The sequence below is a fragment of the Myzus persicae genome, unplaced genomic scaffold, assembly GCF_001856785.1.
Source record: "Myzus persicae strain clone G006 unplaced genomic scaffold, MPER_G0061.0, whole genome shotgun sequence".
Taxonomy (NCBI): Eukaryota; Metazoa; Arthropoda; class Insecta; order Hemiptera; family Aphididae; genus Myzus; species Myzus persicae.
Window position 1 is genome coordinate 776,542 of NW_019103222.1, and position 20,133 is coordinate 796,674.

A 20,133-nucleotide genomic window follows, 5' to 3' on the forward strand; every position below is an offset into this window, starting at 1 on the left:
TATCTATGTCAATATTAAAGGTACATTAGAATATTTATTATTCGAAAAAAACTTCATATGATGCTAAGCATAAACTTATTTCATCTTTTTTTACGTGTACCTACATAATATATAAAAATCCTTATAGGAACTAAAGTGATTTATGCAACAATACATTTTTTTTTAAATTAATTATATGATGAACTACGAACCAGTACATATTATTTGTATTATAGTTACGTCATATTATTATAATATGCTCTTTTAAATATTCTAGAAAATTATTGACATTGACTTTGGTAAATTGTACCTATTAAAGCAGAAACATTAGGTCGAACTAGTTTCCATTGAAGTTCTAGTATCTGAACTCTGTCCGTCTTTCGTTTTTAGTAGTAAACCATTTTCGATGAATAAAATAACAATAAATTGACAAGTGAAACACTCGAGCCAAGATGTCCCGATTTGAGAGTGATTACCGAACTAGCCAAATTACTTTTGAATATTTCCAACTATAATATAAGAATAGTTTAGAAATTTAAGCAAATGAAAAATGTTTTATACTTTCCATGATGGGGGAGGGGATGTCTAAATTGTAAGTGTTATTTTGCTTAACAAATTTTTAAAATTTAATAACAATTTTAAAAATATGCAAAAAATTCAAAATTGTCTAATATACTTGAATGTTATGTCATGTTATGAACCGAATTTACATACCCAACAACTAAAATATCGACAATGGAGCTCTCTATAAGCCAATGTTTGTTGGTTGAAAAATTGGTTACCCATATTATGTTATGTTATTTTACACGTCTATGTAAATATTACATTATTAATAACTATGCTGGAGACAGCAGTGAAAAACATAAATGTCGTCCGTTAACGGTCTAGAAACTAAAGAAATGTACACTGTTGATCGGTTGTGAGTTTGATTGAAAAAAACTTCATACTGTGTACATTTTTGACTTAGAAATGATGTAAACTCATTGACAGAAAAAAAAAACAACCATAGATCACGTTTCTCCAAACCAGTGGGCAAACACTATTTCGGTAACTCTATTGAAGGTTACACAACGTACCTATTATAAAATGTAATTTGAAAAATTGAATTGAAAAATTCTAAGACAAAGTTTCTACGTTTCTCTACGGTTCTAAGACCTCGTAAATATAAATTACGACACGTGCAGGCACTCATATAATTAGGTAGTTATCTATCCATCTATTGGGAAATAGATGGTAAATGTCAGCTGAATATCTACAATACGAAAAACCCATTTGTAAAATTTGCGCATATAATGTGTATTGTGTGAGATGTAAAATAATAATTTATAACAATTTAAGTTGAAAATGTCATTTAAGTTTTATGTTGCAATATATTGAAAACGCTACGAAAAAAAATATAGGTACCTACACAATATAAAAATATGTTTTTTAAAACACAAAATAGAATCAAATTATCAGTATACCACGTTTCCTTCAACTTTTCATATGATAATATAATTTAAATATCCAAAGATATAAAATTATATTTTACTAAAAATTGGATTAATTATTACTTTTTTTTGTATAATATTATTATAAAAAAATTATTAATAACTTATGAATTTTAATTATATTATTTTATTAGCTATCTACAACAGGTCCTTATAAATAAATGTATGGATACATTTTGCAACTAAATTTAATTTAATTAATTAATTATCTTGGTCTGTCCATGTTAGAATTTACACTATCTGTTAATTACTCTAGAATATGATTTTACTGACCTTAAATCAATTATTTCGATAACAGAGGCTTATACTGATTGTCAAACTTCCATTAGACAGGAAGGTAAAAGCCATTATTCAATAATTAGAATTATTATTATGAGCATCATTCAAAGGTTTGGCCAACAGTTACGTTTGAAAAGCTACTGCTGAATACAATAGCCATATTTAGTTATGCATTTGAAATATATTTCACTCTAGTTTCTACTATCTATACAATTAACATGATGTCAATAATATACACATAAATATTTTTGTTATCATAGAATATTATGGTTTTTTAAAATTTCAAATAATATCAAACTTTTAGAATTATATTATTTTCAGTTTTTTTTTTAAATAATTAATAAACAAATATTTCAACTTTTTTTATCATCAATAAATTATTACTTATTACAAAATATTTTAACTATTATTGTTTAGCCTATATTTTTCGTTATGTAAATACTTAATAGAATAGTATAAGGTATATAATTTAAATACATTTAATATTACGCTTAAAAATATCAAAAATTGATCATCAATTAAATATTATTTTTTTAAATTATCATGTAGTAGGTATTAAAAAATAGGATAAGAAAAATATTTGTTTTTTTTTTTAGTGTATGATATACTTGCATTACTTTAAAAAGATTTATTTTGTACAACGTTAGGATACCTAGTTATTTTTGTTAAAAAACATAGTTAGTACTATTTTATCAAACATATTCGAGGGAAATAAAATATAAATCCCATTTATCCGTTTATCCTATGCCCATTGATATTTCTAAATATACGAACGAATGATTTTGTACAAATGAGAATTGGGAGCACAGCGGTAGTGGTCAATTTATGTTCAGTTTTGACTAAAGAACCCCGAGGGCACTTTTGGGATCGTTCAACTAATTTATAGGTACTAGGTACCTATAGACGATCCAAATATCAATAAATCAGTATTGTATACATTGGAAGATAATTAAGAAGTAATTCCTTAGTCATTTACACACACATACATGATGTGTAATATTGATCGAAGGTATACGCTCGTATATCGATTAAATGCGTTGAACTGTTTTGATTAATTTAATTTTCAAGCCATCGAAACCTTAGAATTAATATATTATAACATTGGCATACGATGTTAATGAGAAAAAAACATCGGCTGAACTCTGATTTCAATAATAAAATATCATGCGCAAAGTTAATTTTGCATTTTGATTCAACCACATCGTTATATTGGCCGGTCCATCGAAATGTTGTCGTTATTATTATTTATATCGCTTACCTATCTTATTTTATTTATAAAGGAAATAACTAAACTATGATATCTCAAGACGCCAGACAAATGTTCCGCGAAATGTTCACTCGCAACATTTAGTACACACCCAGGAAAGCATAGCGAATTAAGAGCTCTAAAGTATAAAAGAATCGCAGACCCGACATCTGTCTTAACTTACAAGATGGTATACGCAACGTGGTACAAATAATTATATTTTCTAGTCTGTCGTCCTTAGGTACTTTGTCGGCAGTCCAATGTACTTAGGTGCGTTTTTCTTTTGTGCGAGAAATCCAAAAATATAACATGTCTTTTAGCGATATTGATTGTTTAAATTTACAATATTAATGAAAATAACTATGACAATTCAAATAGGTTTAAAGATAATGTTTTTTGAACATTTAACGAGTTGTGTACTAATTGTGTCCTAATAAACTATTTAATTAGTTTACATGATTAAATGTATTATTATTAAAATTCTTAAAATCAACTGACAAAAGTTAAAATTATAATTTACCTACATAATAATATACGAATATAATGCTTTATGTATATCGCAATACAATAAATATACATTTAACATCAAGTTGTTTTGAAATTTGTATCATGTTATCGATTATAACATAGTGTAACCACTAACCACTGATATTATACTTTATCCTTTAAATAAGCTGTTGAACTATCTTATTTTCGGTTTATTGGATTTAAACGTAAGCCTTCAGTGACATTCATCCAGATGTGAATTAAAGAGGAGTAAAGACCTCACGGATCGCATTTCACGCCACAAAAATTGTATTTTATACTACTTTTATTTTTTCATATTTCTCTTATATACCTATATATATTTTTTTTTTTTATGTCAGTACCTTTCGTGATACTTGAGCCAACAATAAAAACAACGGCTCTCCTTTTACTTGTTAAAAACAAAACTAAACACCAGCAGTTAAAGCTGTTGCTATCGTGTCAAATGAAAAACGAACGAAACAAAAGTACAACGAATGAAAATCAATTGTAAATAAGATTCAAATACTTTGTAATTTCCCAAATTGCTGACGACACAAGGCAGCGAGACGTCCCTTCCCACGGGTATCGTAACGTTTGGAATAGGCTCTGCGAACTCGGGCTCCAGCACCGATAAAACTGTAACATAAAAAAATACAAACATTTATATATTTATTCGCACACATACGTAATGCGGTAGTAATTTATTTGCGCAACAATTGTAAATAAGTAAATAATCATAAATAACAAAAAAAATGCAACAGACAGATGTTTTTTTTTTTAAATCTATCAATTTTTAATAAAATATCTTCCCTATGGTTTCGAAATCGATTTCGAGTAGAATACATGACGTCCGAGTATTACATTTTAGTAATCCAAACTCCAAAGTGTTGTTATTGGTTTATTTTTCCAACTAAACCTATTTAATGCTAAATAAAATTAAATCGGCTTATAACTTGAGTATATTTTATTGTTCTAATGAAAATACATTCGTTTGAATAAAAATCACCACATTTTCATGTCAGATTATCTTAACATCTTCTACAATAATTTTATATATTGATTTTGTTACTTTATACCTATATGCATACATTATTAATATCTTAAGGTGCAATATACATATTAATAAACACTAGTATGAATAATTATAACTTTATGAATTATAATTTTATTATATTGTGAACAATAAACTCATAATATTCATGTACTCTTCACTAAGTCGGTTAGAAAATACTTTACATTTTAATTGACAAGTGATAATTGACCATGTCTTTCACACCTCACATTGCATCAATGACAATGATTTATTTTGTGTTTAAATTAAAAACTATAAAATTAAATTAGACGAGTCCTATATAAAATTAAATTATATTAAAAATCCAATGACACGCCTCAAACAACTTAAGCTCGAGTGTTTCGAGTGTATAAAACAATTATTTTCAAATATTTACACCCTGCAAAGTACACAAATTACAGAACAATTTGCTATTCATTACCAAGCCACTATAGGCAGAGATATAAATTCAAATGTATGTACTTTTGCAGACAATTTTTACCCGATGAATTGAAAATCTATTAATTGATTAATTAATCGAAAATAATAAATAAATATACATTTTCAATTGCATTACAGCCACGAATTAATTTATCCGATTTTAATTAACAAATCCGCGATTAAAACACATAGGTACCGTTAGCTAAAAAGTGTGCACAAAAAATAAGAGCATTTATCGGACGTCGCGTGACTGACTTGAGTTAGGTCCGTCGGAACTGTCCAAATCACTGCAGATTATAATAATAATGTACAGTTATTAGTTTATTAGAAATGTATTATCAAATTTAAATCTTTAACTCATACACATATACAATCATAACACAATTGAGGACAGTACTCGTATACACTTGCACATTATCTCCGTGTTATAATATTATGCACGATATCCCGTTATAACCTAATTGTCAAATATGCTGATTGTAGATACACTCACCAAATCGTTTAATTCTAGACACGCACAGTGCTGTTTTAAAGGCTGCTCACCAGATAAATATTCCAAATTACCGTTCACTCCGCCAAGTGTCCTATAAATTACGTCGACGAATCAACAAACAGACGGGTAACAACGGACAAAAACTGCTCTGAAACTCAAATACCCGACGGACCAGATGGCAAATAATATTATAACGAGCCGAAAGAAGAAATGAATTAGGCACAATGGGTACCTAATTATTGTAATATCTTCTACCGGATTAATATGTACAGTAAGAATTATGACTCCTCCGCAGTAAGTTTACCTCAACCGTGACTGGAATGTGAAGAAATATATTACTTGAGTGTGCCGCACTAGATTTCTGAATTCAGTTTCAAAAATTATGTAAGTATTGATTTTTTGCGCTGAGTTCGAGTGTCTATAAATTGTTTGACTTATTACAACTAATTTATTTTGTTGGATAACATTTATATAAATACAATAATAATAATAATAATAATAATAATAATAATACATGTTAAACAACAGAACTAGATATTTTAATATTGAAAATCCAAATAAATTATTAAGTTGAAACCCTTTGAATTTTTAATACCAATACTGACTTTTTTTTTTGAATTTAAATATTAAAACATAAAATAAATGGACTCAAAATGTTGTATCAAAAGTAAAAGTTGTTTCACGACTAACAAAATAAATACTATATCAATTGTTCGATTTCGTTGTATTCAAACGAAAAATCCAAAACGTTTTAATGTGGGGGTAACCTCGGAGGGGAAAATGTCACGGAGATCCATCTCCCCGCATTCACTCGTGAAACGGAGTTTCACTCTATTCGGATTTCTCGAGGGATGTATTTAGGTTCGAAACACCTTTACTTACCAATGAGTCTGATTTGGAAACGCGTTCAGACACGCAGATCGGTGACGGATCAATCACAATACCACCCACACACATGCACGGTGCAATATAATATGAGTAATTCGCTGGGCACGATTAAAATATTCGCCGCGCACGGTAAAAACAATATTATGAGCTACGCAACGACGTGTTTACGATTATCGGCGGTAGTCTGTGTAAGGATATATCAGCGGACAATTCAGTGAGTCTTCTGTAGTTTTTCCCGGCCTTAAAGCCATATTATCCACCGCCGTCGGCTCATAGCTCTTTGGTTAATGTAGTTTTTATGGGCCCCGTAAATAAGTTTCTATATGACTATTATTCGGAACTGGCGGGACGATATGAACTCACCCGTTTCGCCGCCCACCTGTTTTTTGGCTACCGACGTTCCACCGGGTTACCGAGACGGGTTCCCTCCACCACTCGACGCCACTTCGGTGAATCCCTTGGATGTGTGTGGGGTGCAGTAAGTACAGGCACCGGTGGTAAGAAGGAGAGGGAGGGAGAGGGAGAGGGAGAGAGAGAGAGAAGGAGAGATAGAGAGAGAGAGAGAGAGAGAGAGAGAGAGAGAGAGAGAGAGAGAGAGAATGAGAGTATGGCGAGTATATGTGAGACGGGTGGTGAGTTCGGGGAAAATACAGATGGCGAACTCCACGAGGTGAGGTTGAGGAAAAAAGCAGAGGGTAAGTCGGGTGAGATGTAGATAAAGATAGAGGGAGAGATGGTTGATCAACGAAATGGCCGCTTGTAATGAGAATAAACGATCTGACGTATAAAAACCATCTGGTTCCACTGGATGCTCTTTTCCTGCTTTTACTTCCTTATTTCCTCAAAAACATCGTGCGGTAATAGCTCGCGTGGCAGAAGCCACGACGATAAACGTTGAGACGACCATAACTGTGATCACGACTTTTTTACACCTCGAAATAAGTCTCTTTCCCATCAGTCACACACCCTGGCGGTCGGTCACAGTGCCGCACATCGTACCCTCTCTCACTGACAACCGAAAAACTCATGTCTATTAAAAATAATGCGCGTTAAGTTAAATAATATCGTTAATATTTCAATTTTATTATAATATATAAAAATTATACTGCGACGAAAATAATTACTGCAAAAGTTTAAACTTTCTCGTAGTCGCATTAGGGTCTCCCGCGAATCGTGTTATCAAGTTTTAAACTAATTAATTTCCCTGTACAGTTTATAGTATATTAAATTATGTTCTAACTAAAGTAAATTGAACTGATATTAAAGTATATAATTTAGCATTTATTACTCGAGAAAAATATATTCCATAGGTACGTAGTATTTCAAATATATTATAAATATTAGGTGGTTATGAGTGTACAGTAGAACCTCTCCAAAGCGATCACCGTTGGAAAAATTAAACGTGTCGTCCGGTATTGAGGGGTGTCAGCTAACAAAGATTTCAGTGAATGTAAATATCGCATTGAGATTAATACAGCCAACCGAGAAATTGACAATCCATTACGTCATATTATAGGGAATTTCGATAATTTATTATTTCTACCAACGGAAAATTAGTAGATTTATACTTAAATGATTTATCAAAGTAATAGGTGTATAAAATATAATTCAGACCAATTTATACAAACACAATTCAATAGAAATTAACGTATTTGTATTTGCTGTGTAAATAAAGTAAACGCAGGGTCTTCATCGTGTATTATATAAGTACTTGAAATACAATATAATATCATCATATTTAGACCTGTTTGTTTACATTACGATTTGAATGTTTAACTATAATGATTGCGAATTTCGATTCAATTCTCATTGACTAAACCAAATATTTACAATTCAAAATATTTTGTTCACCAAACGCATACAATTTTAACTTAATCTTACCAAAATTTTCTAACTAACTAATTTTATGTATAACTATAGGTTATGTTATAATTGTTTGTGTCGAAAGTAAAACAAAAATTCGTCTTATTTTATTCGTAAAATTAAATTTTTAAATAAAATATTATGTCTTATCGACATATAATTGCTACAAAAACGATAGAAATAGCAGTATTTCTCGAATTTAATTGTTAACGAATCTTTAGATTTTTAGGAGTAAGTATACTGTGTAAGCTGTGCCCACACTAATAATTGTCAACAGGGATTAAACTATTGAGTGTAATATTTGTCCTATTAGTATAATGAAAATAATATGATCGTGATGGAATTGGAAACAGATCAAAGAGAATGCCAATGTTAAGTTTTGATTTTAACTTTTGAATGAGAATCGATATGTTATATGAAATAATTTAAGGCAGCCAATCTGTTTGAAAATGTTATTAGTATGCGTTGATTTGCTCTGGTTTATTAGTTATACTTTACATTTTCGTGTATTATATTTTCAGCTATCCGAGTTAGGTTGAAGTTAGTTTTAAGTTAAAATTAGGTTTACCGAGAACCAACATCCTGTTGTAGTAAGAGGAATTCATAATTTTATTTTTAAAACTTCCGTCTTTCAAAACTGTTAAAATATGATCATAAAGTTATAATATATTACATTAAAAGAAATAATAATACCCATTTTATGTTTTTAAAAAGGCTTTTACAAGTTTGACTGTTATAAATCATAATTAAAGTTATAACACATGTAAGTGCATGTTATTAGTAATGTCAATAATAAATTGTTATAAACATTATGTTTCTTTGTTAAATTTAATTACTGATAATGTGACAACGAAAAATATATTCCAATTAGCTAGTAATACGTAAATAATGTAGTTAAGCATGTATAAGTCAATAACACATGAGTTATTGCAAGATAACAATGAAATTATTTACGAGAACATTAAAACTATAATTTTGTTTGCGAGATTGAACATAAAAATAAACTAGACCATGGGTACATACAACGAGAAACATAAAACATTAAAAGCAATATTTTGTTCAAGATTTTGGTACAATAAATTTTATTGTTCAATAATTTATACATTCGGGGCACATATTTTATACGATGCTGTTTGTTCTATAAAATGTCGATCCGATATTCAACGCCAATGAAAGGTATTCCTTACCTGGACAAAAAACGTTTGAATAATTTCAATCTTATACGGAGGGTGTAAAAATCAATGAATCTATACATTTTTTATTTAATGAATTATTTTTGGCAATCTTTGTGAAAGCCCTAAAAATATAGAAATACTTTTGTTCGAAAAAAATAACGAAGAATATTTCATTTAAAATATCGTATTGATATAATTTGTGTACGCACAGAGCACTAATATGAAAATTAACATTTAACTTTTGATATTTTAAACGATTTAATTATACTATTTTTATTAACCCACGTGACGATTTTGTGTAAAAAATATAAAACTATTAATAAATTATTTCTTTATGACGTAAAAAAAAATATCGATATAAATACGTTTAAAGCAATAATTCTTTTGTGTGGTTGTTGCAGGGAGTTCCTTTTTTCATCATATATTTACATAATTACTAACTATTTTATTCGGACTCGTTATAATGCTCATATCAAAATTAATTATTAGTTCTAATTAAGTAGGTATAGCAGAAACTCGTAATATAACTAACGAGTATACGAGTATAAAAAATAACTTTTTTTATGAATTCATTCGGTTGAAAGTAAACAATTGTGTCTTTGTTCTAGTAAGTAGCTTTTCAGCTTACTATAGCAATATTATTTTTAATTTACAAAAATTATAGTGCAAGGGAAATTCTAGAAAAAAGTAAAAAAATGTAAATCAAATATAAAAAAATGAAAAAAATACAAGATTATACGATTAATTAAAAAAAATAAAATAATAACATCCAAAATGCAAGTATTTATAAGCATTAAAATATAATGATGTAAGAATGAATAATTTGAATATGGAGCTAATATTGATTCAACTGGATCTTCCCGTATTAAGTCAAAATATCTAACGCTGATAGTAATAATATTATCGGTGTCTATAGCCTTGTATACATATTCAAATAAAATATTTATTGAACCATATAATATTATTTTACTATCGATCTCGTTTGGAATATCTAAATAATCAAATAATATAATATATTGATGTCAGTAAATTAAGCAATATTATAATAATGGTTTTGAGTACCACATAAAATTACTTAAATATTAATACCACGTAAGTGCCTTGAATTCTTAAAACTATATTTACCACCAGAATACTAGAATACTGCTAGAATATTTTACTATATAATATTGGTACTTGTTATTGTTATTAAGGAGTATTTTTTAATTTTTTTTTTATTGTTGAACCTACCCATGAAATAAAAATAATTTCAAAATGTAGCTTTTAAAATTATATACAGGATGATTCACCAATCATGCTTACCCACTTTTTTCTTAAATTACGTTGTTATTCAAAATATGATATTTGGAATTGTTCAATATACTTAAAGCCCAACTTTTTAAATAAATAACAATAACTTGTAAAAATGGCACAAGTATGATAAAATACTAGATCCAATACAATAGCTATTCTATATTTGTTTAAAATTATTATTTATTAAAGGACTATTATGGTTAGTACGAACGTTTTAATAATTGAGAATCGTTTGAATTTTGAATTAGGCACATCAACATTTAAAAAAAAATTATAAACTTAATGATTTACGGTAAAAACGGAATCTTCTCATTTGGAAAAACAGAAGTTGTAAATCTTGTATCGCCAAAAGAGTACAAGACACTCTTTTAGTAATACAAAACCATTCGAGAATTTGAATAAGTTCAATATTTAAGGAGAACACAGGGGTGATTAGGTGAACATGCTTGGTCAATCACCCTGTAGATGGATACTCGTAGAGTATGTATTATTAATTATAGTAAGCTAACTCATACCACCATCCATAGTTTTAGGCTCAACTATGATTAGAATGCCCTTGAGTAGTAATCAAACGGTTAGAAGTTTACAATATCTATAATTTCAAATAGATGTTCCGCTAGAATGGTTTAGTGGATACTAATTTTCTGATCGCGTTTCCAAAATTAACAAACCAAACAATTGGTTTTCGATTTAAAATGTTTTGTAACAGGTGATGCGCAAAACGGAACTCACGAAAATTAGTAAAATATTCAAACGATTTCGCGTTCACGTATACAGCCCAATACATGTAGCAGTAGAGACATCAAATATAATCCTAGTAGGAATTTATTTTATAATTCTGCAAGTTAATGCGATATAATGCACATGTAGGTATAAACTAGGAATAAGTAGGGACGCTTCGATGAGTCAAGACTTCATTATTAATTGTCGATTAGTTCTTATCGCCAGACATTCTTACGGTCAATGGCGTTATACATTTTTAGTGTGGGGAAACATGTTAAATCACTCTTAGAAATAATATTTTTATTTTTAAAAAAGTCGATAAATATTTGATAATATACTTGTAGACAAATGTTTAAAGTAGGTATTGATAATAAACAAAAAGCGTTAATAATTTATATTCTAATAACTCTAACATCTACATCAAATATTAAGAACTTTAACCCCCCCTCCTCCTCCTCCTCCTCCTCACCCCCTTGAAAAAATGTTATTCATCCACGCCTTTTTTTTTACTGTGTTATATTAAAATAATGTATTTATAGATTAAAAGTACATAATAATAATAATAATAATAATAATAATAAAAACCACGTATGTTATAACTTATAAATTATTCAAACACTGCCATTTTAATATTATTCGTACTTCGTATTAAATATTACTTACACACTTTTTGTATGTGTCTATCACATTGAAAAATATTTATGACAAAGCCGAAGTCCACACCTGAACTTTTTATTTATATTATTTGAAGATAGTTTTAGTTCACACATTTAAAGGTATTATAATATTAAATATTAAATTGCTGCATCGAATATAAATAAATAAACTATTTTTATCAATCCTCTTTTGTTTTTTTTTTCTAAATTTATACCGAACTCCATCTATGATGGTAAATCCTTACAAATATATAAAATATTCTTCAACCGCAACTTCGTAAGTGATACATAACACAAACATAATCGTTTCATTTCAAAATAAATTTCGTAACATTATTCATTACCATACCTGTGATAAAAAAAAACTCCAACTCTACATTTTAAACATTTTGAATTATAAGCAACCGGTAAAATAACAAAAAATGATTTTTGTAAATCAGATGTAGGTGATTTCATAATTTCTAACATTGATCATACTTTTAAGCATTCTATCAATCTAAATAATAAGTTGTTGATCAATCATTAAAATACATGTATTATATTATATTGCAGTACTATTACATTTGTTATTTGCATATAAATCTGACTACTAAGGTTATTATATCAAATCGATTAACGCTAGAAAAATATTTGGATTGTAAAATTAAATTAAAAATCAGACTTTGTGGGTATTATTGTATATTTTCAGGTGTAACTATAGAAAAATAAAAATAAATACAGGAAAATAAAAAACGATAAATAAATAAGTGCACTAAGCTAAAGTAAATTTAATCTTAAGGCTCAATAAAAGGATAAAGATAATTTTAAGATGTTACCATGCATGATATATTGGTCAACTTGATCAGTAGGATTTCGGAGAGGTCAAATATTATTTTTTTAATTTGGGTACTTGCTGGCATGTTATAATAATAAAAACAACTATACAAATATACTTACAATTATTTATAAAAATCATTAAATTTAATTGCATAATAAAATAACAATTATTATAGTACAATTGTATTTATTTATTATTGGTTATATTTTATTTGATGATATGTTGACGTTGATGAATGAAACCTTTTTTCCAGAAACAGATAATAGAACCAGAAAAATCGAGTCACAATAAATAAAAAATTACCGAGTACCACTGGGTATCACATTAGAATATTATATAAGTACTAAACGTATTCTTAGACACATGATTTTAAGAACAGTATAATATTTTTTTATTTCTTGGCAATTGTTTTTCTGTCAAAACCTTTATCTCAAAAAAAAAAAATACTGGAGTATATACATTAATTGTATTTTATCATAATATTTAGTTTTGAACTTTTTATTATTATCTGTAAAATAAAAAAATGTATAACTATATGACTTCACCTTTTGTGTACATCTCAAGGGTGCCAATATCTTATAGCACACTTAGTGCTTAAAAATAACTACTTCCGGTGTCTCATAGATTGACGCACCATATTTGAAACTGGACACATATTAGAAACCGAAAGTTTTTCCGTTTAATCTCCTTCACTCACTTCTTAATTTAATATTTATCATATTTAGAGTTTAAATGATTTTCGTCGTGTACATCTCACTTTTAATTGCGAAATCATGAAAATCATTTCGAAATTTAAGACATTAGTTATGGTGACCTAAAGATTCCTGAACTGGTACGTTACATCATGCGTTTGCAGACTGCATTATGTAGACATATTGTAGTGCATAAAACATGTACAGTAAACTACTATAAATGTGTGTTGAGTTGGAATAGTACTAAATAATCTACGCGAATGGTAAACCGATATATATTCGAATTTTGCAAACGCGTTTTACACAAAAGGTATACAGACTTAAGTGAACCGATTAAAATGCATTGTACGGTTCGAGTTTAGTATTACAATTAATCACTCTAAATAAAAATAAAAAATAAATCAAATTGATGATCACTATTAATTATTATTATACGAGATGGCAACATTTTTTTTTTTTAATTTTAATAACGCCATATGCTCGCATGGCATAACAACTATACCTGTGTAATTTATAGGTCGCTGTTTTATTTCGTTTTATTTTATTTTATTTTTTATCGCGTTACGCTGAAACAAACCCGTCTACGGTTTTTCGAGTCGCGTCCTTTGATTGGAAGGCTTATATCATACAATATGAGTGCCGATAATAGCTAGGTAAATACTAGTGGAATGGAGTTTTAAAACGCGCGCTGACAAAATAGAAACAAAGGTTTCAATCACAATGGACCATGTTTGTATGCTTGTCGGGCGCCCAGTCCACAATCGATGTGAAACGATACGAAACCCAATAATGAAAAGGGTTTACGGCGGCGAGAGAGTAGTATAATCCGTAGATCGGTTTTGCGTGCACGAGGCCTTCATAATGTTGTTATTATTATAGCTCATCACTATGGTTATTGTACCGTTAACAACGTTTTGACGCTCAGATAGGCGGCGTCATCGACGGATTCCTGTCATCTACCGTTTTGTGTTCAAGTGATTATTAATCGACGAAAATTGTGTTTATGGTAGTGCCAAACTGTCCCCCCCTCCCCTCCCCCCCCGTGGTCACTGCCGTCGGGACTTGTACTTTGTAGCCTTTGTCCCAGTTCCGACACGTCCGTATGCGACGCGCCTTTCCGCTGCACCGGCCGAGTCCGGAAATCCGTCGACGCAAAGACAATTACACGAGGTCAGGTCGGGTTAGGACCCGAATCCATTTTTGATCACACGTCCTGTATGGAATGGTAATCGAGTCGATGGACATTCGAGAATATCCATCAACTCGACGTACAGGTATCTCGAGGGAGTGTGCCGGTGTCCAGAAATGGCCGGAGGACGGTAGCACTTGCCGTCCAAGCCGGTGTAACGATTTATTTGGATAAAGTCATAAAGACACGACGACGACATGAAATCGCAGGTGTCTGTATTGTAGTGTAAACGTCCGTGTGACTGTCCATACAGTACGATACTATGATGTACGTAATATAGGCGATAATAGAAATACGATGATGAGATTCTTGTTGACTATTAGGCACAAAGACTAAAGGCTATCATTCATTACAGTATAGTAAAAATGTTTATGTCATTTAAAATCGAGCAAAACGTGTGAAAATACACCGAACGCTTGATCGCAAAAATAATTCATATAATTTAAACAATATTGCAGGATGTGTTAAGACATTTTCCTTTGAATTTCATTTAAATGGCCCCACAGTATATGGTAGAGAAAATGTTTTTTTTATTTATTTTCTAATTCGTTTTATAATTAATTTTATTGAACTTATCATATTATTATTACTAACCAAAAATGCATATAGGTACTATACAATATTCCATAAAAAGGTTTACAACGATGTTCATTGGTTATAAGAAACAAACAGTAAAGCTTTAAAAAAACATTCTTTGAATTTGTTTGAACGAACAAATATCCACATATCGGACCAATAAATAATCATAACCATGCCTATTGTCGTAATATTTCTTGAAATTTCAAATGTTGAACGACTTTTAAAATTTGATTAGGGAATATTAAACATTTAACAGAATCAAATATCATACTAAAATATTTGGAGAAACAAAACTAGAATCTGCCAATGACCAATGACCTAAATATATTGAATAGTATTTTTTACTCATGATAATGAACACATAACCATAATAAAGTTATCAACTAGGTATGTAAGTTATACAAAGAGAAGAAATTTTTTTATACAAAATAATTAATTATGTCTTTTTTTCTCCATTGTTAAAAGTTATATCAGACCAATGGTCAAGCATCAAAAGTTACTATTTTAAATTATCAAATTAGTTTTATTTATACATTTTAAAAAATGTAACTTACTTGAACAGCTCTCAAAATTAAAATTCATATAAAGTCAATAGTTTTATCATTAAAAAAAAAAGAGTTTCATTGCAGTTAAAAACAATGCCGTCCAAGTCGTATCCAACACAAAAATGAAATTAAAATCGTAAGTGGTATTTCATAAGATTTTGTATTACATGTCTATTGCACGACCGAAAGTTGTTGATTTTCAGACGCATTCAGGTGGCGTTCAGTTAACATTAACAATGTTTAGTTGTACAATATTTTATAGATTAATGACCTAAGTTCATGTTCTATTAGATTATTTAATGTTTATTATAATAATTATAAAGAGAACAAATTTATTTTATCGTTGTAAATACTGTACTGTGTTATACACTGTGCCAATATGAATTATTAGTAGCTTAAGTCCAAACAAAAAATTATATTGGATGGTAAAAGATTATGTTTTTATTTTTACATTTTGAATACCTAAATTTTCTTTTGACGTATTCTTTAATTAACAATAATAACTATGATGTAGTGTACCACTGTGTAATACTGATATTCCTTGTGATAATATTTTATTTTTAAAATGATTTATTGCTATGTTTTAGTTTTAAATTTCTTACTGCATACTATTAAAGTTAAAGTATTGTTTTTATATTTTAACATTTAAACAAATTCTATTTAACATGATCATGCCACATAAATTTTGATTAATAATTTTATCTATATTAAAAACATGTTAGTTTAAAAATTAGTCAGGTGCTGTAAGATGCATGTTCAATTTGAAACTTATTTGACATTGACATAGAAAATATGTATATATGTTACAGTTAATGTGTTGAATTCCGTTATTTTATGAAATAACTAGGTAGTTCATGAATTACCTACGAATGTTAGTTAAAGTATGAAACAATAAATGAAAATTGTACTTTAACTAGTTATTTCATAGAATATCTAGTTATTATATACAATTTCAGTTTGATATCCGTTAAAGTATAAAATACATTAAAATTTAAAGTACCTATATATTAAAATATTTTATTTTACTGAATTAATTATAGTTATATTATTTATTCATATTTGTTCATGTAAGGATATTATGGCATTTAGAGTTGCACAATACTTTTTTTTTCTACAAACATATCGCTTCGTGCCACATGTTTTGGTACAAGTTCACTTAAAAAAACCCTGACCAGTCCGGCAGTTCCCAGTGACTGCGCAGTTGCCGCAGATCTTAATGTAATACTTTTATTTGGAACTTCTACAGCTAACAAATTTTCTGAACATACTGTGAACTGAACTGTGAACTGGGATCGAGAGTATAGTTGTAATAACACTCTTGTAATTATAATGTGTAGGTAGGTATCGAATAAATAAAAAATAAAAGGTTAGGTCAATCTTATCTGATTTTGTTATATTAAATTGATGAAAATGTTAGAACTATATTTATTATATTTTGTTATTTACAATTTGACACATTAACGAAGTGATACCAGGGAATGTATAAAATAACCAGTTAAAGTATAAATTATATACATTACCTACAAGTTTTAGTTATTTTATAAATTACCTAGTTATTTCATAAACGAACTGATTCAACACTTTAACTGTAACATATATATATATTTATTTGAGTGAGTTTTACTTCTTTAAGTATTGTTATGCATACTATTATAATTTATAATACAATAGATGTACCTACCATAAATATGTATTATAAAATCTTTAAGTTATTAAACTGTTTTCATATAGGTAAATAGAGTACTTACTTGAAACTAAAACGTATCCAAACTTATAAACATTCTACCTAAAATTAGATGAAACGATTGATGGAACAATTTAATTGGTTTTTAACTACCTAGGTATCATAATATTTTAGCAGTCTAGTCCATCGAAATAATCCTATTTTATAATATTCCGAAAAAATACTATAATAAATTATCAAGTGATAGGGAACAAACATCGGTAAAAATAAATATGACAACCATAATAATATAACATCACACCGAATTACGAAATCCCCCGTGCCGCTTAACGAATGTTGACCATTCGTTTTTCGATTATCTTTTAGGCAGTCTATTCTCGCCTGCTGAATTTCCCGGACCGTTTTCAATCGTATTAAATAACGAGCTCAGTTTTCCGATAGGTATACCCGATAATACCCCTGCGCTCATTCCCCTCATTGTATTCCCCCCCCCTTCACTCCTTATATTGGATTAAGACCATTTCATTGTCGCACATACGCCCCGTCGATTTTTGTAACGACAAAGATAAGAAAAAAAACGTATTAATTTCGCAGACGTGAAAAATAAGAGAGTATGAAATGGTAAATTGAAGGCGGTCCAAGAAATGGAAAAGTAAATAAAACGACTGCATTAGTAACATCTAGACCATTTCGCGCCAGCTATTTACAACCTGATAATAAAAAGTGATAACAAACGTTTCCACTACAATGGTATTCCAGCGAACTAGTTAAATCAAAGTGTATGACCTGCGACTAGAGCAGCCGGCCGGTTACTGCGTTTCTGGGTATTTCCGATTTTCCGAGATCAACTAGACGTTCGATAAACTACGAGTTACATTGTTAACGCTGTTATTTATTATTTTAGATTCCAAAAGAAAGCACACGTAGGCATCATAGTTTTAAATGTCCAAGTTATTAATTTTCGTTACGGAAAGACAATAAAAAGGACAAGACACCCGATAATGGTTTTCAAAACGCTCCGTGTATTCAAAATCATTCAGTAAATAATATTGAGACAGCGGGTCTTGAACAAAAAAAATGTATAAGCTCATTATGGTTTCAAACCAGTAAATTTCTGACGGAGTCACTTCCGAAGCTGTACATTAAGTAATGAAACACGCTTCACTATCTATGTACTTGGAAAAACCATTGTCATTCTTAATAGTCGTCAGTTTTTTAAATATATATATACTTGCCACTGTAATGATAGTTAACGTGTGATAGTCGTCTGTGCCGTACAAATTGCCCGACATAAAATATACCAATATAGCTGTAGAAGTAGGTGCACGAAAGATATAAACCATCCAAAATAAATCCATGGTAATTATTGTTATTATCAACGTCGTGCCTAATACTTATTATAATTTTCAGTCAACTCAGTCAGAACACACATATTTTAATGTACACATTTTTCAGTAAAAATAGTTAAGTTACAAAGAAAAAATAAAACAAATATAATTGAGGTTTAGTTATGAGAGTACGACACTGTAGACGAACATTAATTTTGTCATGGTAGGAAACCGTCAGACAAAATAAAATTAAGACAAGATTGATTACGTCGTATCCAGAAAAATGAATTACTTTCAAATAAATATATTATTTTCCAAACAGCGAAATGTACAGGGAAATATTAAGATGATGAAGCACGTGCCCGACACATTAACCCAAACTAACCTATGACATAATAATTATTGTTGTGTAAGCGTATACTGATCGTAGATCATTATGAGAAAATTCGCACGATGCTTAAAATGTTGTTACTTTAGTTTGGATTTGGATTTAATATTATTCTATTATATATTATTATTATTATTTGTACTGTAGTCATAATTTTTATAGTCTTACAAAATAATTGAAAAATATGACATGATTTGGATAGCCAACGGTTCAATAATAAAACAATTTAATTTGGCGAATAGAGGATTTTTACCGGATTGATACAACTGAAGATTTTTGTATCAACTGTGATACTATAGTTTTACGCATCCCAGGAGTCTTGTCCTTATCGTTATAAACTGTGTCTTTATTTTTCTGAATGTTTTTTTTTTGTTTTATTCTTCTACTGGCCTATCTACCTGTATGGATTTATTTTTATTGCGGCCTTGTTAAGGGTTCGATCCACTATAGCAATCTTGTTCGGTCTAAAAGTCACAAGTAATGTATAGTTTTCGTTTCGTTATCTATGTAGGAGTAGAACTTATCTGGACGAATAACAATACACACGAATGAATAAAATGTAAAAATATAGTGTATTTTATCCAAGACATATAATGTACGAGTTATATATAAATATATATATATATAATTATGACGTGACAAAAACTTTGACTATCTTGTGATTTTATCCGTTTATTATTTGCGTTATTTGCGTTTTATCATTTGTTTATTATTTTCAAGGTTGACCGTTATTAAATGTTTAAATAAAATATGTATTTTAACATACTACGTTGAAATGATTTCAAACTATAAGATAATAAATACAAATTTGTATAGGAAACAAGCTG

The 20,133-nt window shown here is 29.2% G+C and overlaps 1 protein-coding gene across 1 annotated transcript in view; it reads right to left on the reverse strand.

Annotated features, from left to right (window-relative positions):
* The window catches only part of LOC111034034 (lachesin-like), a 127,224-nt gene that overhangs the window by 95,464 nt on the left and 11,627 nt on the right, over window positions 1-20,133 (reverse strand). The window contains exon 2 of the mRNA XM_022315054.1: window positions 4,028-4,137. Within this exon, the coding sequence (XP_022170746.1) occupies window positions 4,028-4,137 (110 nt within the window). The remainder of the gene's footprint in view (window positions 1-4,027; window positions 4,138-20,133) is intronic.